The sequence below is a fragment of the Propithecus coquereli genome, unplaced genomic scaffold, assembly GCF_000956105.1.
Source record: "Propithecus coquereli isolate 6110/MARCELLA unplaced genomic scaffold, Pcoq_1.0 Scaffold403, whole genome shotgun sequence".
Classification (NCBI taxonomy): Eukaryota; Metazoa; Chordata; class Mammalia; order Primates; family Indriidae; genus Propithecus; species Propithecus coquereli.
Window position 1 is genome coordinate 2,882,058 of NW_012149764.1, and position 23,997 is coordinate 2,906,054.

General features: G+C 39.8%; 1 protein-coding gene across 3 annotated transcripts; it reads right to left on the reverse strand.

The window, feature by feature from the left end:
• Window positions 1–928: 928 nt before the first annotated feature.
• On the reverse strand, window positions 929–21,645 carry AK3 (adenylate kinase 3). Of its 3 annotated transcripts, XM_012652890.1 has the most exons (6): window positions 20,832–21,195; window positions 10,712–10,831; window positions 7,568–7,740; window positions 6,833–6,951; window positions 2,709–2,848; window positions 930–984 (listed from the first exon to the last, which is right to left on the reverse strand). In XM_012652890.1, the coding sequence occupies exons 1-5, from the start codon at window positions 20,980–20,982 to the stop codon at window positions 2,728–2,730; spliced, it is 684 nt and encodes a 227-aa protein (XP_012508344.1). In that variant the 5' UTR covers window positions 20,983–21,195; the 3' UTR covers window positions 930–984; window positions 2,709–2,727. The 3 variants fall into 3 exon arrangements, with proteins under 3 accessions (XP_012508345.1, XP_012508343.1, XP_012508344.1); XM_012652891.1 differs by lacking the exon at window positions 20,832–21,195 and adding an exon at window positions 21,595–21,645 and having other exon boundaries at window positions 929–2,848; XM_012652889.1 differs by having other exon boundaries at window positions 929–2,848.
• Window positions 21,646–23,997: the final 2,352 nt, after the last annotated feature.

Below are 23,997 nucleotides of genomic sequence, written 5' to 3' on the forward strand. Positions count from 1 at the left end.
CTCTGTTGCCCAGGCTGGTCTCCAACTCCTGAGCTCAGGCAATTCTCCCACCTCGGCCTCCCAAAGTGTTGGGATTACAGGTGTGCAACACCATGCCTGGCTGTGTAAACATGTTTTAAAATACAAATTTATTCTTGCTTTTGGTTGCAAGTGTTACAGCAGTTTAATAAAATTTGAGGTCTATAATTACAATGATATTGTTAGTATAGGGCAGCTTTGTCACAACTATGAGGGTCCAAAATGTTTTGCTGGAATGCCATTATATAGCTGGGGGAAAAGTAGCCACAGGCTGGGGTTTAGAACTTTAACTTATTTCAAATGGAATTAAGAGCAGAAATAAAATTTCTGGATGGTTGGTGCTAACAATCGCAAATTTGCATTTCCCACAGCACACGCTGCTTACAAAAGGTATACCAAAATAACCGTTACTCCAGGAAATAGGGTAATGGGTTGAGGTACAGTTCCCATTAGCTTTTAACTAAAGCATAGTGGCTTTTCCTAGCCATGACATTCAGCTGCAGACATATTTCCATGTGGCACATAAATCATAATGTTGGTCATTACAGCATTATGTTTTTTTTTAAGCAGGATGCACTCCTCAGCAATGATATTCTTAAACAGCACTGTCTGTGACATCAACTCATTCAGCAGAAAACAAGTCATTTTATGTTTTAATAAAAAAGTCATATTACAGGCATTTCCCAAAGTAATAAATGTATTTGCGAAACTTTGGTTTAAGTGTTTAGGGAATGGTCACAGGGAAGAAGAGTCTTAATTTTCATAGCCTTGTTCTTCTACCCTTCTCTTTGGTTTCCAGATCTGCTAAGGCCTAGTATGGCTATAATACTATAGCAGTAGATGAAGTATTGTGTAAAATGAAACCAGGCTATGTATATTTTAAGACAATTTATTAGAACAGAATCCCTCATTCAGAAGCCAGTGAGACATCAGGACAGCAGAAAGGAAGGTGGGATGGAGTAGGCCCTGTGAGGCACCAAAGAGAAAGTAATAGCCTCAGTTAAGAAATTTCATTTTATTCTAATAAAGACTAATGCATGCCTGATAATCTAGTGATAATTCATAAGTTTAGTGGTTCACAATATTTTTAGAAAATACATAATATTAACATTCAAATAAGGCATTATATAAAGTTTTATAAAGAATGAAATGTTTACTGTAATCCTTTTAAAAAGCCTTGGTCCATTTTGAAAGATCAACAGTAAATTTTTGAAAAATCAAAGGAAAAGGAAAATAAGTTTTTTCCCCCCAGGATACATAAGAACTATTTGCTGGCATTTGTATGTGCCTGGAATAAAATGGGCCAAATTTTCAAAGGCAGTTAATAACAGCATGTGCAGGGCTTGTTTCATTTGATTTAGCACCAAGTAAGAGTAAATATCTTATGGAAGACATAGGTTTTTCTTCCATCTCCCATATTGCCCCACTTCTCCTCCAGGTCACAGTACATAAGCAGGCATCCTTATTGCCCCACTAAGGAATCGAAAATGATGTATATTTATAATGGCTGCTCACATGACACTTGCCAGCAGAGTTCTTTCTCCCTAACACAGGGTGACAGTAAAAGCTAGCAGATACCAATTCTTTGGGAATAAAGAACTCTTTCAGGAAACTCAGTTACTCTCCTGGTCTTTGTTACCCTATCATATACATTCTTTTTATTGCTACACCTGTTTACTAATTATGATTGCTATTTATGCCAAGGGAATATTCCCCAGGCATGCCTGATCTCTTTCTATTTCCTAAAGACAAAGTATGCTCATTTTACATAGTGCCAGTCTTTTCTTTTCTTCTTCCTTTCCCTCCTTCCTTCCTTTTTTTCACTGTATCTTAGATTTATCAAGGCAGAACATGTTTGGATCAAAGAGAAAAACTGGCAAGGAGATCCTGAAACACGCATTTCTTAACCTGAGTTACACCTAAAAACAAGACTTTAATTACATTTTCTGTTGAAAGTTCATTCAACTTTGGTGCTCATCCAAGAATTTGTAATGTCAATTTCTGCCATAAATCATATCCCTCAATACATACATATTTTGAAAAGAAAACAAGTCATCTTAAAGTAATATTTTCCTGTATGGTAATGTATACATTTTTATAGCAAATTGAAATTCTGAGTAAACTGAAGATATGTTTAACAACAAAATACAGCATGCCTACCTTACACACTTCTTATTTGTATCTTGCAACAGATCTGTAAATTCAGTTGCTTTTTTTCTGGAATTTTATAGATATGGTATCTCATAAAACCATGTTCCACCATGTTAGAAATGTCATTTTTGGCATCAATCTATGCAAAAACCTTTGAAGAGATATTTTCCCCAAATGACAGGTAATTTTTTAAACTTTTCCAGAAAAATATGGAAATTTTGTCAACCGTTTATTCTTACTGAACAAAAGGTTACATTACTACCAATTGCTCTTTTAATTTTGCTCTAACAGATGTTATAAAACTTTAGACATTTTGGTATTTTTGAAGTGCACATCCATAGAAGATAACTAGATAAAACATACTAGGTGATTTCAAAAAAATTAATCCTAGTACCTGACTCATTTGGCACATCCTTAGTATCCAGTATAAAATCAGTAGAAATAAAAGTAACATAATTTTAAAAGAATATTCATACAAGCTGGAGTCTTAAGAAAAGAAGCTTCTAAATGCAAGGACAAGGAGGTTTTGCTCATCTTACTAGTTACACGCATTTCTCCTCACGGAGGAACTGAGGCTTTCTGGTTTGTTTCTGGAACTTTAGTTTGCAGGAAAGCATGTACGTGGGGCCAAATCTTGTTGGTTTCTGTTCCGGAGAATGTTTCCAACACCCCTTTTTTCCTAAAGATGAAAAACAAACAAAACACACGTCTGAGTCTTCCTAGTGAGCTTTTTAAAGCTTTTTTATAAATGATAATAATGTAGATTTAGGACTCTTGGAAAGTATAGATCTGTGTGATCAAGAGAGAAAGGCACTTACTTGGCTAGGCATTGGAAAACCTAGATTTTAGTTTCAGTTGTGCCCTCTGACTTACAGAATTGGGCTTTTAAAAAAATAATAGCACCTATCCTTTATTGAGCATGTACTGTGTGCTAAACCCTGTGCTAAAGGCTTTACATATACTAGTTCATTTAATCCTTTCCAAAGCTCAAAGTTTCTTATCTTACTAATAAAATTGTCTCTTGTAAAGTAACTTAGCCTCAAATCACCACGTTGGTATTTGGTTTCCAGACAGAGCCTGTCAGATACCAGAAAACCCCTTGGCTTTGCCTCCTTATTCCTTTGCAAAAACAGCTTTCTAAGACTTGGTTATCTTTCCTTTTTGCCTGGGTTTGTTTTTTCCTTTATTCTACCCTTCTGAATTTTAACAGAAAGGGGAATAAAAAGTGTTGCTTTTATTGTTTTTCCTATCGAGTTTTTCCATTTCTTCCCAGGCAGATTTGTCTGGCTTGTCACCAGACCAGCAGCCAAAGTCTATTTTATTTACTCCAGTTTCCCCGTGGGTAGTATGGTTGAGGAATGAGGATCAGAATCCTGGGGTTTATTTCCAAACCATACATTCCCTCGAGAGATTCTGGCATTCCTCTTGCTAACACCCCTCCTCTAACCCATGCACACACCTACACATATACACACTGGTTTAAAGGCTATATAAGAGCAACTGAAGAACTCTAGTTTATTACTTTCTGAAAACAGGATCAGTCACACTTCTGTAACCCTTCTTACTAGGTTTCAGAGGTTGCACTAGGGACAAAAGCATTCCTTTCTTGATACCTCATGCAATTTGCTTCGGTTAAATCACACCTACTGTTCTCTTGGTAGCAAACATCCGCTAAGGAGGGAAATTATGCAAATATAGTATTCTCTGGATATTAGAAGCCCTCCTTCTAAATTCACAGCTTTCAAGAGAACAAGCTTCTTGACTGTTGTAAGCCTCTTGAAGAGCCACTTTAAGTCAAGCCAGTGTAACAAGCGGGCTAATTACTGAGGCACCTATTCCATCCAAAAACTGTACATTTAGGATGAACATTTGTCATTTTAATTTCTGTATAATAAAATGGGACCAGCTTCAACAAGTGGTCCTCCACAAAGAGCATCATGTTGTTTGTAAACATAGACTTTTAAATGTCCCATGGCTGAGGAGAGTTTTAAAAAAACAAGTACAATTGTTGGCATTTTTAAATAACAATGCTGACTACTACTAAGGTTCTTGCAAATACCACTTTTAATTTTTAGTTAAGTCCAGCCTTAGTTCTATGTGTGGGAACTTAAAAGGAAAAGCTTGAATTAGCAAAAGGCAGAAGAAGGCTAAAAAGACTTCTCCTAAGACATCTAAGATATCTCCTAAGATAGGAACCCAAGTCATTTGCTTCATCTCTATGGACTTCTCTCTAACTTCCCTTCCCACATTGTGGCAGAACTAATTCCTACAGCCCTGGTACTTCCATTGCATTCAGGGATTGCCTCTTGCAGTGGCGTTATCTGCCCAGCAACAACGCATCCTCCCTTCTTCGGGTTACTTTTGGGAAACAATCTCTGTCAAACTCAGTCCATGAGGTTCAGGTGAGATTGCCCCATTCCCTATCTTCAAGGACAGACACGATCAGAGCTAATTGCCAACCCCAGGACTTTTGCTGGCAAAAGAGGCTCCTTTATGCCAGCATGACTGAACTGGTAGGAGGTAAGCTGGAGTGCTTAGCTGCCACACAGGAAGAGCCTCCTGGCCCTGAGACTGAAGCCAACACTGGACAATGGAGCTGAGTGACTGCGTCTTGGTGACACACTTTGAACACCTGGACCTAGTCATCTACCTGTGGACTTTTTAGTTGCCAATAAATTCCCCTTTTGTGTAAGCTAGTGTGAATTAGGTTCCTGATTAATATAAGCATGTATCACACTGTATGATAAATACTGCTTACCCAGCTCTCTGCCCAACCCACATATAGAAGGTGAGTTTCTTGGAGCCTGACAAGGACTGGGTCTAATTGTGTGAACCAACGGACTAGCACAGTGTCAGCAGAGTAAATAAGAATCACTGACAGTGATGTAATAGATGCCAGGGCTACTTTAAGTCTTTCTACAGATTCTCTCATACTATTAATTCCCTTAACAACACTATAAAGTCGGTATTATTTAATATCACCTGATTTTACAAATAAGGAATTTGTGGCATGGAGGTTAAATACCTTGCCCAAGGCCACAGATCTGGTAATCTGTAGAGCCAGGCTCATTATACAAATCATGAAATTATAGTAACGGCTACTATAAAAAGTGAATTGCCAACTCCCTTGTAATTTCACCATCCTGAAATAACTATTAAAACAGTTTGGAGACTATTGCTTCAAATTTTTATTGCATACTTACTCCATTACAACAATAATAGCTAACATTTATGTAGTGCTTAGTATGTGTCAGGCACAATTCTAAGAGTTATATATATTAACTCAGTCATTCAACCCTCTATTCTCACCCCCAATTTATAGAGGAGCAAACAGGTAAAGGTTAAGCAAGAGGTAAAGACAAAGTTAATTAAATGGCAAGCTGGGACTTGAACTTTGGCATTCTGGTTCCAGAGTCTGTGCTCTACCCACAACCTGTACTGCCTTGACACTGAATCATTACTCAGTAAGCAAATCAATGGAAGACGAGGCGATCAACCTTCTTTGTAAGGAGAGGGAAAGGCTGAGTAAGAAAACTAGATTGTTTCTTAGCCTGAGTCAAATATTAACTCATTATAGTTCCCATATTTCCTGTGTGCTATGAATTCCCTGAAGAGCAGACAAAATAATGTTAGCATGTAAGCTTTTAAAGCCTACTAGCCAAATAAATGACCTGAGGGACTAGTTGCCATTTGAGATTCTTCTGTGCTATATACATCCCTCTGTTGGCAGATGTTGTGGGCATTATTAGGTTTGCCTCCCCAGCATTCGTTCCAGCCCTCCCTGCACTACGGAAGATCCCCAATTTATGATGATTGAATTTATGATTTTTTGACTTTATGATGGTCCGAAAGCAGTATGCATTCAGTAGAAACTGTATTTTGAGTACCCGTACAAGCAAGCATTCTGCTTTTCACTTACAGTAACAGCTACTATAAATTAGCTGTTACTGTAATTATAGTATTCGATAAATCACATGAAATATTCAGCACTTTATCATAAAATAGTCTTCGTGTTAGACAATTCTGCCCAAATGTAAGCTAATATGAGTGTTCTGAGCACGTTTAAGGTAGACTATGCTAAGCTATGTGTTTGGCATTTTCAAATTGTAATGGGTTTATCAGGATGTAATTCCATTGTAAATTGGGGAGCGTCTGTACGTAGCATAGTGTGAGTGAGATTGATCCACCCCCAGTTCTGGGTGTGGACTAATCAGTGGAATCAGTGGAATCCTTCCCACCCTAGCGACTGGTTCAGGAATGGGCAGTGACCCACGCCTAACACAGTTACTGCCAGGCATTCCCTGACTACAGTGGCTGTTAAAGCCGACTCAATCTGAGTGACGCTCGGGGGCTTGTTTTCACCGGGGGAAAGGTTACCCCTCAGCCCTTGATGAAAAAGGGCTTGACTGTTTCTGCAGATGTCTGTGACCATTCAGGAAGCCTGAGGACAAAGCCAAGAGAATGGCAAAACTGTGATCAAACCTAGGAGTGACAGAAGCCCAGCCTACCTTCTGGACTTCTGTTACATAAGCTAATAAATTTCCTTAAGCCAATTTGAATTGGGTCTTCTGGTATGTTAGCGTTTCAGCTGTAAAGTATGGAAAATCAAAAGCTGACTTAGTGCTTCATCATGCAAGAGAAGTTCTGAAAAGCAAAAACTCACTGGTAATATTCCAGGACTGGCTTCGTCTGGGCTTCATAAGCCTTCAGTCTCTTGATAACCGTCTCTGGTCGGTCATCCTCACGCTGAATGAGAGGCTCCCCAGTCACATCGTCAATGCCCTAAACAGGAGTTAGAAGAGACTAGCATCAAGTATCCTATTTTTGAAGGATATTTTCATAAGCAGTTCTATTTTTTTAAACATACATCTTCTCTGTGAAAGCAATAAGCACAACAATGTGCTAACTTTGAAATAAATGGAATCCAATCTAAAGACAGATCATTGCAACACAGAGCCAGGAGACCCCAGGATTATTTCCACAGTTATCGGTCACCTTCTCCTTAAATTAAAAGGCTTTCTAAGCCGCCTCTAAATAATTTCATATATATACAAAAAGATTCAGCTACATACTGCGAATCTCAACTGCAAGTCCTAAATAAAACAAGATGTTATATATCTCTGTCACCCCAGCTCCTAACACACTCCCTGGCACAAAAGTAGGAAATCACTGAATGGTTTTGAATGAATAACAATCCCCTGTTGCTCCTGGGGCACCTACACCAGCAAGCTGAGTGGACTATACCCACCCAGTCGACTATACTAAGTAACCTGAGGATACACCGCAAGGAGTTCTGGTCAGGCAGAGGATTTCCAAATTCACAAAACTTACATTTGTGAGGGCAAGAGGACTCGAGGACAGTAGTCTGCTATATGTCAGTTCCACAACAACTACTCACCACAGTTTTGGGAGGGTTGAATTCAATGTTGTAGACTCGGCCACTGGCTGGATGAATCCAGCGAGCAGTGAGACGTTGTTTAATGACCTCGAAGGGCACATTCAGGTTAATCACTGTGTCTATCTGATAAGCTTTATCTAGGGCTTCCGCCTGTGGAAGTGTCCTTGGAAAACCTTTATAAAGTAAACCAAAAAATAAAAATAATAATAAAAAAAAAAGGAAGCAAGGAGTGGGGAGGGAAGGAAGAGGGAGAAAGAAGAATTAATGTGCAACCTGAACAAAAGGAATAACAGCAGGCAGGCTGATCACAGCTATAGTGCAACAGTGGTTATGTGTCAATTTGACTAGGCCACAAGGTGCCCAGATATTTGCTCAAGCATTATTCTGGGTGTGTCTGTCAGGTGTTTTTGTATGAGATTAACATTTAAAAAGGTAGGCTGAGTAAATAAAGCATATTGCCCTCCCTAATGTGGGTGGGCCTCATCCAGTTAGTTTTAAGGTCCAAGTAAGGGGGAGTTTCTCCTGACTACCTTCTAACTGGGACATTGGCTTTTTCCCGACTTTGGACTCAAACTGAACTCATCAACTTCACTCAAATTCAAGAGGCTATTTTTGGAATATGACAAAATGATATTAAAGTTCAGCTAAAAGAAAATCATTAATGCAAAGGAACAAACTCTAACAGATAAACAAATGTATAATATAGCTAAACAGTGTGGTTCAAAAATAAAGAGGCAAATGTAACTGATCAGTGAATCCAGAAATAGACCCACATATATTAGGGAATTTAAAATCAAAATATTTTGATCCCAAATTTTTGACTTTGCAATATTGTTATTAAGGACATTTTGTCCAGAACACCAGGAAAAACTGGTAGAAATAATACATTTTTCAAAAGTGACAAAGTAAGGCTGGGCTCAGGGGCTCATGCCGGTAATCCTAGAACTCTGGGAGGCTGAGATGGGAGGATTGCTTGAGGTCAGGAGTTCAAGACCAGCCTGAGCAAGAGTGAGACCCTGTCTCTACGAAAAGTAGAAAAACTACCTGGGCGTGGTGGCATGCACCTGTAGTCCCAACTACTCGGGAGGCTGAGGCAGAAGGATCGCTTGCGCCCAGGAATTTGAGGTTGCAGTGAGCTATGATGAGGCCACTGCACTCTAGTTGTGGTGACAGAGCAAGATTCTGTCTCCAAAAAGAAAAAAAAAAGTGACAAAGTAAAACTACACATGCTATAATTTGTTAGAGCTAAAAATACTGTCTGAAAAATTACATTTTCTTGTTAACAATGAAAGGTGGAAAAATTTGCCAGTGACCTAGACCTTATAATGTATGAAAATAGCAATGATAATAGCTAAAATTATACCCAGGAAACCTGGATTTGGGGAAAATCGGCCCCCAAAGAAAGCTTAATGATGGGAAAAGCTCAATCTATAAAATTTTATATAGCCCCCAAGTAGAATAAAAAATCAAATATTTATTGTAAAATTTACAATGCAGTAAGTGATCCTGGTGAAAATAATTTTAGTACATTTAATGAGAACAAATGGACTATGATAGCTACATCTCTTGAACACTTTATAGATGCCAGACACTGTATGCAAAATATTTTATAAGGATCACTTCTTTTGGCCATCATAACCCTAAGAGAGGTACTACTATTATTCCCATTCTCCTTACTGAGGCACAGTAAGGTTAGGTAACTTACTATTAATAGCTCTCAAAGATATTAATTAAGTGTGGTAGAAGTGGGATTTGAACACAAGCTGTCTAACCCAACAACTATGCTTATAACCATGGGGTTTGTACTAAAAAAAAGTCTAAGTAAAAATACCTCTGTATTGGTATAATTCTGATTAAAATGTTTACACTCATGAACCTAGAAATTCTCATAAATGTAGAATCAAACAGCCACTGAAACACAAGTTAATACCCTCTACTAAGAGAAGTAGGAGTACAGTCATCCCTCGGTATCTGTGGGGGATTAGATCCAGGAGGCCAAAATCCTTTTTAATTTTTAAAAGGGAAAGGTATTTTTCCAATAGAACAACGCAACAAACGCAAAAACAATAAAAGCTCCACATTCCAAGCCCTTCCCATCTGGGTCTGTGGTCTATTCCCCCTCTGCTTCCTGTGGATCTCCATGGCTGGTCTCACGGGTGGCTAGCCATTTTCTTGTGCCGGTAGCATCTCCACTCTGTCTTTGGTAACTCCGTGCCTGCGGCCTAAAATGACTTGTTTCTCCTCCCACATAATTCCACTCATTCTTCAAGACCTCCCACAAATGGAAAGTTTCTCAACCCCTTCCATCGCATATAGAAGCAAGACTGAAACTTTTTAAAATAAAGTTTTGAATTCTGAACCATGCAACTACTATATTTTCTACAAAAAAGAAAAGAGGGAGAGAAGTAAAGAAAACACCTCTCCCTCTACCACGTTAGTCTCTATTCACATCAATCTTTAACTTATCTCACAGCACTCATTAGTATCTGTACTTATTCAAGTTTTTGTCTGTTTACTACTTGTCTCCTACTGGAATGTACTTTCCCCAAGGGGAAAGCACGAGACAGGGCTGCAGGGCTTGGTGAGGGCAGCATGGCGTGTGGGCACGTGGAGGGAACGGGGTTGAGTAGGGGAAGATGTGTAATTAGCAAGGCTAGATTAGTGTACCATCTTCCCCAAAAGGATACTGTGGCTCAGATTTCCTTCAAGGAAAGGCTTATAAATTTTATGAAACAAATCTCTTTTGGGTCCTTTCTATATTAAAACTAAAAATCACTCTATCCTCAAGGATTCTGCCACACCTCAGGCTAGGGAAAGTTTACAGCTTACTGTAAGTTACTCTGAGCTTCCTTCTTTTGAGGTGATCCTCCCTCATCATAGAATATTCTCAAAGGAGGGGGGAAGAAACTAAAATTACATCTGAAGGGAGCAGAGAAGTCATGCAATCCACTTCCATCTTTCTATTCGAATAAAGAACCAGTGCCAGAGATGACTAGCTCAAGGCCTCAGGGTAGTGAGGGGCAGAACTCAGGCCCTCCCGACTGGACCGCCATCCTTGATGTCTGTGGAAAGCCCAGGAAATGCTCACTGTCCTGGCAGCACTCATAATTGTAGGCAGCTGAAATGACACGACACTCCACTTACCATCCAACAGCCAGCTATATTGGGTGAGATTTTTCAGCTCATGAAGGGCCAGCCGAGTCATGACATCGTCTGGGATGAGTTTCCCTTGGTCAATGAAAGCCTTGGCTAACACACCAATTTCTGCAGCAGAGGGGGAAGAAATCAATAAGTGCATTTGTTTTATCCCATTCCAGGTCCCTAGGAACTGTCTGCCTAAAGGGGACTTCTGGATGACACACCCATATGAAAGTGGTAAAAACAGAGGTTACAAAACAATCTAAACCTACTTCAAATTCTCCATTATGGAAAAATATATAAATGTAAATATACAAACCAAAAAAATAAAGCTATAGTCCAATATGTTAACAGTAGTCATCTCTGTGTGATAGAACTATGAGTGATTTTGTTTTACAAATTTACATTTTTCTGTATTTTCTAAATTTTCTATAGGAAAAAATATATGGAATAACCAAAATTATTTTTTTAAATAAGAATTTGAATTAGGCATTATTTTGAAGTGGTTCAGTTTAAGTGCCTGCTCTCACATGTTACTATGTAGATTTTTCCAATTCTGTAAAACAGGTGTTGCTCTCATAATACAATTCAATTTTTGACCAGATTAGGTCTGTGATCATATTACATTTTTATTAATAAAACACCCTGGAAAAGGATTTATGAACAATTTAAAAATATTACCTACAACTATATGTCATTCTTATGCAAGAGTATTTTATTTCCTCATGTTCCCTTATAAAACCATTTATATACATTCAGAGTTTTTATACTATTGTAATCTGTGCATATACCATTGTAAGTTCTTTTTTTCCATTTTTTAGCATTATTTTGTAAATACTTTTCAGTGATTTTATACAGTTATTTTTGGTGACTATATTATACTCCATCGATATATAAAATGAATATATAAAAATATACTATCGTAGTACTGTTGGACATTTCAATTACGTAAATTAGTCTTGGTTTTTCCTCATCATTGATGCTTTTAATGATCTTAACACCTTTTCTGTTTTCCTTTCTTTCTTTTTTGCTTTTCTGAATTATTTCTAATGGATAAATTCCCAGGAGTCAGATCAAAGGGTCATGGGATATATGAACATTTTCATACTGACCTAAAAACAGAATCTAAATTGTCAAATTCATGAAACGGCAGATTTTAACCAAACATTAACTACATGGAACCTGGTTGCCATTCGACAGCTGTACTGCTGGATTTATAAACTGCATTTGGAAAAGCGCCTGGGTTCCGAGAGAGAGCTTTCAGGGCTCACTAAAATAGCCTGTTGGAAAGGTCCGTATAGTTAACGTGTGGACCTCTCTGTCTCCAGGCTTTTGACCTCTACTCTGAGGAGGTAGAGCTCCAGCCTCATCAACAGCATTTGGGAAAAACTATAAAAACTTGCAATTCTCCAGAGCTGAGTCCTGAAAAAACTGGTATTGGTCCCTCCCCTCAACTTGCACTCTTTAGGCCAAGTCTTCTTCTAAACCCCCAACCAATTGCAACAAATGGATTTAGATGATGGGATTATTTAATAAAGCACTTAGTTTCATCTGTTCATGAACAGCTTTAAGAAAAGATGATCTTCTCTTGCCACTTCTATTCAATATTGTACTAGAGATACTAGCCAGGGCAATTAATCCAGAAAAAGAAATAAAAATCATCCAGAAAAGAAGTGAAACTATTTGCAGATGACATGATCTTGTACATAGAAAATCCTAAGGGATCCACTAAAAACTATTAGAACTAATAAACGAATCCAATAAAGTTGCAGGGTACAGGATCAATATACAAAAATCTAGCAATGACCAATCTGAAAATGCAACTAAGAAACAATTTCATTTATAATTGCATAAAAAGAATTAGAAAATTAGCAATACATTTTTTAAAAGTATAAAAGTTTCGATCTGAAAATTACAATATTGTTCAAAGAAATTAAAGAAGACCTAACTAAATGGAAAGAAATCTCTAATTCATGGCTTATAAGAGTTAATGTTGTTAGAAGGGCAGTACTCTCCAAAAATGATCTATAGATTCAATGCAATTCTACCAAAATTCTAGCTGGTATCTTTGCAGAAATTGACAAGAAGATCCTAAAATTCAAATGGAAATGCTAGGGACCCAAAATAGTCAAAACAGTCTTGAAAAAGAGGAACAAAGATGAAGGACACCAACTTCCAATTTCAAAACAGCAATCAAGACTGTGTGGTACCAGCATAAGAAGAGACATAAAGATTAATGGATTAGAATTGGAGTCCAGAAATAACCTCTCAAATTTATTCTCAACTGATTTTCATCAAGGATGCCACTATAAATCAATGGGGAAAAAAGTCTTTTCAACAAACACTGTTGGGACAACTGAATATCCAGATGCAAAAGAATGAAGTTGGACCTCTACTTCATATCCTATATAAAAATTAACTCAATAGGGATCATAGAACTAAATGTAAGAGCTAAAAGTATAAAACTCTTAAAAGAAAACATAGGTATAAATCTTCATGACTTCGCATTAGGCAATGATTTCTTAGATACAAAACCAAGAGCACAGCCAACAAAAGGAAAAATACATAAATTAGACTTCATTAAAATTAAAAACCTTTGTGCTTCAAAGAACATCATCAACAAAGTGAAAAGACAATCTGTGGGATGGGAGAAAATTTATGCAAGTCATATATCTGATAAGGAACTTGTATCTAGAATAGCTAAAGAACTCTTATAGCTCAACAATTAAAAAAAACTTAAAAATGGGCACAGGATCTGAATACACATTTTTCCAAAGAAATATACAAATGGCCAAAAGCACGTGTAAAAAATGCTCAACATTCTTAGTCATTAGGGAAATGCAAATTAAAACCACAATGAGATACCATTTCACACTTAATGAAAAAGACAGATACAGGCATACCTCAGAGATCTTGTGGGTTTGGTTCCAGACCACCGCAATAAAGTGAATATGGCAATCCACTGAGTCATACAAATGTTTTGGTTTCCGAGTGCACATAAAAGTTATCTTTATATTATACTGTAGTCTATTAAGTGTGCAATAGCATTATGTCTAAAAAAACAATGTACATACCTTAATTTAAAAATATTTTATTTCCAGAAAATGCTAATGATCATCTGAGCCTTGAGCAAGTTGTTATCTTTTTGCCGGTGGAGGGTCTTGCCTGGATGTTCACAGCTGCTGACTGATCAGCAGAGTGGTGGTTGGTGAAGTATGAGGTGGCTGTGGCAAGTTCTTAAAATAAGTCAACAATGAAGTTTGCTGCATTGATGGACTCTCCCTTTCACAAAGACTTCTCCATAGCATGTGATGCTGTTTGATAGCATTTTACTCACAGTAGAACTTTAGAAATTAGAGTCCATCCTCCCAAACCCTACCACTGCTTCATCAACTAAGCTTATGTCATATCCTAAATTCTTTGTTGTCATTTCAACGATGTCCACAGCATTTTCACCAGGAGTAGATTCCATCTCAAGAAACTACTTTCTTTGCTCATTCATGCAACTGCTCATCTGTTACAAAGTTTTCTCATGACATTGCGGCAATTCAGTCACATCTTCAGGCTCCACTTCTAATTCTACTTCTCTTGCCATTTCTACCACAGCTACATTTCCCTCCCCAACTGAATTCTTCACCCCTCAAAGTCATCCATGAGGGTTGGAATCAACTTCTTCCAAACTCCTGTTAATGTTGATATTTTGACCTCCCCCGCCCATGAATCACAAACGCTCCTTATGACATTTAGAATCCTTTTCAGAAGGTTTTCAATTCAGTTTGCCCGAATACAACAGAGCAATCACTATCTATAGCATCTATACCCTTATGAAATATTAATATATTTCTTAAATAAGACTTGAACATTGAAATTACTCCTTGTACGGGCTGCAAAATGGGTGTTGTGTTAGCGGGCATGAAAACGACATTCCTCTCCTTGGGCATCTCCATCGGAGCTCTTGGGTGACCAGGTGCATTGTCAGTGAGCAGTAATATTTTCAAAGGAATCTTTTTTTCTGAGAAGTTGGTCTCAACAGTGGCCTTGAAATATTCAGTAAACCATGCTGTAAACAGATATGCTGTCATCCAGGCTTTGTTGTTTCATTTATAGAGCAAACGCAGAATAGATTTAGCATAATTCTTAAGGACACTAAGATTTTCAGAATGGCAAATGAGCACTGACTTCAACTTAAAGTCACCAGCTACATTAGCCCCTAAAGAGAAGCTTTGGAGCCAGGCATTGACTTATCCTCTCCAGCTATCAAAGGCCTAGATGGCATCTTCTTCCAATAGAAGGCTGTTTTGTTTACATGGAAAAAATTGTTTAGTGTAGCCACCTTCATCATTGATCTTAGCTAGATCTTCTGGATAACTTGTTGCAGCTTCTAATAGGCACTTGCTTACCCTTTTATGTTCTGGAGATGGCTTCTTTCCTTAAACCTCATGAACCCACCTCTGCTAGCTTCAAACTTTTCCTCTGCAGCTTCCTCACCTCTCAGCCTTTAAAGCATTGAAGAGAGTTAGGGCTTGCTCTGGATTAGACTTTGGCTTAAGGGAATGTTGCGGTTGGTTTGATCTATCAGACCACTAAAACTTTCTCCATATCAGCAATAAGGTTGTTTCACTTTCTTATCATTCCTGTGTTCACTGGAGTTGCACTTTTAATTTCCTTCAAGGACTTTTCCTTTGCAGTCACAAGCTGGCTAACTGTTTGGCACAAGAAGCCTAGCTTTAGGCCTATCTCAGCTTTTAACATGCCTTCCTCACTAAGTTAATCATTTCTAGCTTTTGATTTAAAGTGAGAGATGTACCACTCTCTTCATTTGAACACTTAGAGGCCATTGTAGGGTTATTAATTGGCTTAAAATTTCAATATTGTTGTGTTTCAGGGAATAGGGAGGCCCAAGGAGAGGGAGAGAGGCTGAGGAATGGCTTGTTGGTGTAGTCAGAACACACACAACATTTATCACCTAAGTTTGCCTTCTTGCACGGGCTTGTTTCCCGGCACCCCGAAACCTTTCCAATAACATCAAACATCACTGATCACAGATCATCACAACAGATATAGTAATAATGAAAACGTTTTAAATATATCAAGAATTACCAAAATGTGACACAGAAATGGAAAATGAGCACATGGTGGAAAAATGGCAGCAACAGACTTGCTCAACACAGGATTGCCACAAGTAAAAAACACAGTATCTGAGAAGCACAATAAAACAAAGTATACCTGTAATAAGTGTCGGCAAGAATGTGGAGAAACGGTAACCCTCATATATGGCTGGTAGGATTATAAAATGGCACAACCAATTTGTAAAACAGTGTGGCAGTTTTAAAAGATTAAAGAGAGTTACCGTATGACCTAGAAACTCCTCTCCAAGGTATATACCCGAGAGAAATAAATGTCCACACAAAAACTTGTACATGAATGTTCATAGCGGTATTATTCAAAATAGCCAAGAAGTGGAAACAACCCAGATGTCCATCAACTGATGAATAAATAAAATGTGGTACAGTCATACAGTGGAATATTATTTAGCAATAAAAAGAAACAAAGTACTGATACATGTTATAACATTGATGAAATTTGAAAACATGCTCAGTGAAAGAAGCCAAACACAAAGGACCACGTATTATATGATTCCACTTTTATAAAATGTGTACGCTAGGCAAATCTATAGAGACAGAAGGAAGATTAGTAGTTGCCTAGGGCTGGGAGGATTGGGGAGAAATGAGTAGTGACTACTAATATGAATAAGGTTTCTTTGGGGGTGATGAAAATGTTCTAAAATCGATCAATGAGATGATTGCACAACTCTGGATATACTAAAAACCACTGAATCATATACTTTACAGAGTTAATTTTTTGGCATATAAATTAAATCTTGATATACATTTAAAAAAAAACAGATGAAAAATTCCTGATAAGTAAAAATGAAAAAAAGAAAAATCCACTCATAATCCCATCACTACTCAGAGATAATTATTATTAAAACTGATAATATAAAAACTTCCAGATACTTTGAGTTTTGTGTATACATAGATAATCCCATGTATAATCTAATAATGTTTTTCATTTATCATGAATTTTATCAATAAACATTTATCCACAATATTTATTAAAACCTGAAGCCTGAAATGCTTCAATTGGCGTTTATTTAAAAAAAATGACTCAATTCCCTATTTCAAAGTCTGAGCAGCTTATTATTAATACATTTCAAATGTTTACCCCCTCCCAAAATTATATGCAAAGACTCATCCAGCAAGTTCTTTGGACATTTGGTAAAACTTTATTTGTCTGTCTATAATTTAATATTATATCTTAATAGACTCTTCACAAAAATACTATAGTTGACTCTCAACTCAGGTTTGAACTGCGAGGGTCTACTCCTGTTTCTGCCACCCTTGAGGCAGCAAAAGCAATCCCTCCTTCTCCCCCTCTTCCTCAGCCTACTCAACATGAAGACAAGGTAGATAAAGACCTTTATGATGATCTACTTCCACTTATTATACTTTCTCTTCCTTACGACTTTCTTAATATTTTCTTTTCTCTAGTTTACTTTATTATAAGAATACAAAATATGTTAATTGCCTTCTATCTTATTGATGAGGCTCTGGTCAGCAGTAGGTTATTAATATTAATAGTTGAGTTCTGGGGGAGTCAAAAGTTATATGTGGGTTTTCAGCACCCCTAACTCCTGTGTCATTCAACGGTCAACTGTATTTCCTTTTTTGATTCAAAAATTAACAAATTTGGGAGCTCCCACACCTACAAAACACAAAAAGGCTAGTTTAAAAGTAAATTATTCTGTCTAGGTGCAGTGGCTCATGCTTGTAATCCCAGCACTCTGGGAGGCAGAGGTGGGCGGATTGCTTGAGGCCAGGAGTGCAAGACCAGCCTGAACAAGAGCAAGACCCCATCTCTACAAAATGCAGAACAATTAGCTGGGCCAGCTGTGGTGGCGTGTGCCTGTAGTCCCTGCTACTCCATTCAGGAGGCTGAGGCAGGAGGATTGTTTGAGCCCAGGAGTTTGAGATTGCAGGGAGCTATAAGCAACGCCATTGCACTCTAGCCCGGGCAACAGAGTGAGACTCTGTCTCAAAAACAAAAAGAGTAAACTATTCATAATAAGCTAATTTTCTACAAAGTTATACACAAATAAAAACAGTAAAGGAAGGTCAGAGAAAAATAAGGAAGGTCAAAACTAACTTTTAAGGATAGTAACCAGAAATCCTAAAACATGTAGACATTAGTATGAGAGTAAGTGTTTGTATTACATAAAAACCAATTTTTAATTCTGTATCTACTTTTGAAGCCTGGTCATGCTTACAACAGGTCACACTGCAACCCAAACCAACCACCCCTCATATCTGAATGAGCTTATTCAAACTTAGTTTGAGCAGCTATGAAGTACAAAAGAGAGATGACCCACCTGCATGTAACAGTTCCCTTTTACATGCAACAACAGAAAGGGCTACAGAGAATTAACCTTGTTCCTGCCAAAACTGCTTTTAGCATCATTACATAATAAACTACAGAACACTTTACTTTTAAAAATGTGTCTAAACAAAACAAAATGAAACTAGAAAACGTCAGGGAATGAGTTAAATGATGTAAGCTTTTTAAAAAAAAACTTTCTCAAATAATAAACACTTGCGTCAACACAGTGGTTACCTTTGGGGGGCAGGAAGGAGATGTGCATGGGAGGGGTTGAGGGGAAGTCCTGGTTTTCTCTCTGGTCGTGGGTCAATGGTGCTCATTTTATTCTTCTTCTAACCATGCATAGACATGATAATTCTTTGACACATGGAGTATTTCACAAGAATCATACTGAAAACAAAAGCCTCCCTTGACCATTGGTCTTCCCTCTAACCATCACCCAATCTCTCTCCTCTTCAGTGAAACATCTAGAGAGTTCCCTTTCCAGGTCTACACTCCGCCCCTTCCCATTCACTCTGCTGTAGCATAAATTCTCAGTTACATAAAATCCCACCTGGGTCCAGCCTCATCTGACTTCTTCCCCTCCCCCATCCTCCCCATTTGTACTTGACCCTCAACACCCCCCCTCCCTGCCCCCCCCCAGAGCTCTGCATCCTCTGGATCCCCCTAGTTTTTGCACAAGCCCCATGCTCCCCTCTTTTGCCTGATAAGCTCTTACTCATCTTTCAAGGGGTCTTCCTAGGTGACTAGGACTTCCATGATGTTACAAACTTGTTTCTATTGGAACACATATCACACTGCTAAAACTATGTTTACATGTTTTATGGACTGAATTGTGCCTCCCAAATCCACATGTTGAAACCCTAAGCCCTCATATGACTGTTTTTGGAGATACAGACTTTAAGGACCTAATTAAGATTAAAAGAGGTCAAAAGGGTGGGGCATTAATCCAATAAGATTGGTATCCTTATAAGAAGAGGATGAGTGGAAAGGGTATTTAATTGGTACACAAAGAAACCTGGGTTTTTTTCATCCTAGCTCTTCATGAAATACTTTTATTATTGAACAAATTCTTTAACCTCTCCTGAACTCAGTTTCCTCATCTTTAAAAGAAAAGATTGGACTAAATGTCTGCGGGTCAGATTTAAGCTTCTTGACGTCAAGGTTCAGTGGTGGTCTACAGTTACTCCAAGTTTGCTACTGTCATGGCTTGCCCAGTGTTTCCAGTGTCCTTATATCTTCTGAGATGATTTTACACTTTAGGTATAAAATACAACCATGGGTTCCAAAATAGCACCCTCATGAAATGGTGGTTGGAAAGTAAATTGGTGCAATCCTGTAGCTTTATTTAATGGTACTATACTTGTAGAAATTCCACACTAGGAATTTATTTGAAGGAAATAAGCAAAGATGCAGCCAAATGTTTATTTACAAGGACAGTCATAGTAGTGTTTATTATAGCAAAGAATGGTTAACAATGTCAGTGGCTAACAATAGGAGGATGTTTAAATTAATAATTATGGAACCTTGATGAATTTAAATATCATTTTTCAGATTCCTTAATGACTTGCGAACATGCTCAACTTTGCAAATACAAATGCAACAAGGAGAAAAAAGATAAAGGAAAGAAAGAATAAAACGTGAAAAATGAAATGGATTTCTAGGTCTTCATGTGGAAAAATATCCCAGATATAAAGTAAAAACACACTGGTGCAAAGCATGTGTATATTATATACACGGTTACTTATTACATAAAAAAAGGCATATACGTGCTTGTACATAAGTAAACACTTCTAGAAGGATACACATTGTTCCACTAGTAAGAATGGGACTGAGGCAAGAAAAAGACTTTGCTTTTTATTTTAGGCAATTCTAACCTGTTTCCAATACTTAAAAAAAAAAAAAAAAAAAAAACTTGTGTAGGCATTATTTCCATGTAAACAGATTTCAAAAGGAGTTTCCAATGGGTTCTGTTTTGGAAAGTAAAGGTCAACACTTCTGAGAAAAGAAATTTATCCTGCTGTTGACTTTTTTAAAGCAGCGTTCTTAAAATAGAATGTACATACCACAGATTCACCCATTGTAAAGTGTACAAATTGCCGACTGGATTTTATCCTGAGTTACAAGCATTTATTTGGCATGAGAAATAAACAATCTTTTATGTAACCACGCATAAGAAAAGCCTTCGTGTTTCAGAAAGCTCTGGGGATATCAAAATCTAAGCCAATTTTGTGACTGCAACAAGGGTAAATAATACTCGGCATTCAGATTACGGGGAAAGGTCAGAACTACAAGATCCCACAGAGCGCAACAACTACAGAAAGTAAGGGGAAAAGGGCAAACCCTAGCAGGGCGTACGCCAGTTTTCTCTGCGCAAGGGCACGTGGAGCATAAGCCACAGCCCGGCTCCATGGACCCTCAAGAGCAGCTGCGACCGGGGACAGACTCGCCGCGCAAACAAAGCCAAGTGGTTTCCTTTCATATTTAAACTTCGAGCGTGTCCCTTCCCCCCATAACCTGCTCGAAGCTGCCCACGGAGACCAGAGGGTTCGGGGCTCAGTCTCTCCCCCGGGCGGCGGGAGGGAAATGGTGCGGCCGCATTCGGGACCCGCTTCCCCCACCTTGGCCCCTCCGCCCGCAAACCCCCCGGGCGACCGCGCGCAGCCAGCCCTCCGCCCAGGGCTCCCACCTGTGCCCCGCAGCATGTTGTCTCGGAGCAGGTCCCCGCTGGAGAGGTGCTTCAGCTCGAAGTGTTGGGTGATGCGCGACGACACAGTGCCCTTGCCCGAGCCCGGGGCCCCCATGATGATTGCGCGCAGGAGCCGCGCGGACGCCCCCATGGCCGCAGACGGGCCCACGCCGCGCCGATAGTGCAGCTTTGGCCTGGCCTGCGCGCTCACCCGCTCCGCAGCCCCGGGCCGGCGGGCTGGCAGCGCTGCTAGCAGGCTGCGGCCGCAGTGTCCAGGCGTTCCCGGAAGTGAGGCGACAGCCACTGGGTCTGCTCCGCCCGCGCCCAGCCCCGCTGCTGCGCCCGCCCGCGGCGACCCCGGCGCGCCCCCTCGTCGGCGCCCCGCCAGCCCAGCCCAGCCCGCGCAAGCCGCGCCTCCCCCGCGCTCCCGCGGCGACCCTGCGAGCCCTCGGCGGCGCAGCGTCCACCTGCGCCCCTCCGCGCCTCCTTCCCACTCGCCCGCGCCGCTCTGCTGCCTTCGGCTTCCCCTCTGCACCCGCTTTGCTCCCCTTCGCCGCCAGGGATTCCCCGAGACCTCTTCGGTGACCCCTGCATGCCCTTCACTCGCTTCAGATCCATCCCGCGTCCTGTCCTGCCCAGTCTCAGCCGGATAGACCGCGCTCCTCTCGGTTCACCCTTGGCAACTCCTGCGCGTCCCCTCCCTACCTCTAGTCGCCCCTTGGTTACCGGACTCCCCCGGCGTCCCCCAACACTCTTTTCGTACCCTTCGCTCGCTCCTATTCCATGCCAGGCCCTGTCCTACCCGGTTCCAACCAGATACACCGTGGTCCTTTCCGTGCCCCCTTCCGAACCCCGGCGCCCCCTTGCGTCCCCTTTCCCCTCTGCTCCCCTGGGACACCAGACCCTCCCCCTCAAGCACTTCCTTCCTCTCCCTCCTTCCTCCTGCTCCGCTGCTGAGCGCGCTCTCTTCCGCCTCCACCTCTGTAGAACCTCAGATAATGACAGTGAGCCGAGGGGCCCTCCCTGCCCTTTTCAATGGAGAGGAAACCCAGTTTTCATTAAGTGAGGCGCATTAAGGCACACATCTGGTGAGAGGTGTCTCTTACCTCCCAGGATCACACTTCCAGACTCAAAAGTAGCTGCTACTTTTACTCTGCAGAGCCCCAAAGTACTGGCTCCTCAGATCTCACGATTCACCTTCAGAAATGCATTCACTCCATAAATACTTATTCAGTGCCTACTGTGTGCCAGATGTTGTTCCTAGGGGGCTCTGAGGATACTTGAAGTTTCAAGTCTACTGGTGGAGGTAGATCATAACAAGGAAACAAATAAATGAGCAAGATAATTTGAGATAATGCTATGCATAAAATAAAATAGAATGTGTGAAAGTGTAGAGGGAGGCTATTGTAGATCAGGTGGTCAGTATAGCTTTGCAGAGATGGCATTTGCTCGGAGCACTGAGTTAGAATATGGAGGGAGAGAGACACAGGCAAGAGGGTAGGAAGGCCCTGAAACGGCATGTCCAGCATGTTCCAGAATAGAAACAGAAGACAAACATTTAAGTACCATTTTATCTGTAAAACGAATGTAGGAGATTGGTAGGGAGAGGTTAAAATAATGTATGTAAAATACTTAGTGCAATGTCAGCTACAGGGTAAGTGTTCAATGAAGTCCATTAATTAACATTGCTTTGTGCTGGGACACTATGCTAAGGCAGAAAGAAAACTCTGTGAAAATAAACACGGTGCCATCCTCCTCAGAGGTTGCCAAATGAGTGGTCCAAAACTGATTTAAAAGAAGATAGAAATTATTATAGGGAGGGATGGTAAGGGAAGGTTTGCTCAGTAAGCAGATCTGAGCTTGGTGAATGGGGGATTTTAATAGATAGACAACCCTGTATTTAGAAAGAAAATGCATGGCCAGGTGTGGTGGCTCATGCCTCTAATCCCAGCACTTTGGGAGGCCAGGAGTTTGAGATCAGACTGGGGCAACCTAGCAAGACCCTCCTCTACAAAAAAAAAAGTGCATGGTTCATATATATTCATTACTAAGCAAGAAAGAATGAAAATAAATGAATTAAGCATTCAGTCTATGTAGTTAGAAAAAGGACATCAAAATAAGGAAAGCAGAGGAAGGGATTAAGTAAACAGTATATATGAAAGGATGAGAAAAACAGCACTAACAAAAGAATGAAAAAGTCTAGACAAGTACAAGTTATGCAATACTAGAAAACCTGAAAGTGTGGAAAAAGTACTACTGATCTCCAAAGCTGGGAACATTTGAGGTTGCGGCTCCAAAAGAGATTTGAAAGAAAATCCTGGGGAAATTTGGCTTAGGAAAAAAAAAATGTTGAAACAAACAAACAAAAGTGGCTGAGGCATCATCCTGTCATTACAGAGGGAAAAGCTGAGTGCCAAGCTCATATTAACCGGCCCACAAAACGCCAGCTAACTTTGGCTTAGCAAAAGGTTGTTGATTACACATGAGTGAGTGCCGATCTGGGAAATCTCCTGGCAACGGTGCCAGGCATAGTCATTTCGCCATACACAGGCATGTGTACGGGTCTGTTCTTCAGTGCTTAACGTGCTCTAAAAAAGGAAAGGCCTTGAGCTCAAATTAATACAAACCCTAATTTAATGACCAAGTGTTTATACAAATTAGTTTGAATCAAATAAAGCCCAAAGGAGTGTTTTGCACATAGTAGACATTCTATAAATGTTTGTTCATTAAATACTAAGAATTACTGTGTTGTTGCACTGAAGATTGGAATATTTAAGGGCTCTAAAATGTACAACTGAGGGGAAAGCTATAGGCAAGTGTAATGGATTGAATTGTATTCCCCCAAAAGATGTGTTGAAGTCCTAATCCCAGTATCTCAGAACATGGCTTTATTTGGAAATAGGGTCTTTGCAGACATAATTAGTTAAAACGAGGTCACACTGGAGAACAGTCAGCCCTTAATCCAATATGATGCGAAGGCACAGGAGGAGGATGCCGTGTACTACCAGAAGCAGAGAGTGAAGTTATACAGCTACAAGCCAAGAAACACCAAAGATTGCCAGTGACACCAGAAGCCAAAAGAAAGACACCAAATTGACTCTCCCCTAGACCCCCTGAGAGAGCATAACCCTGCCAACACCTTGATTTTAAACCTGTAGCCTCCAAA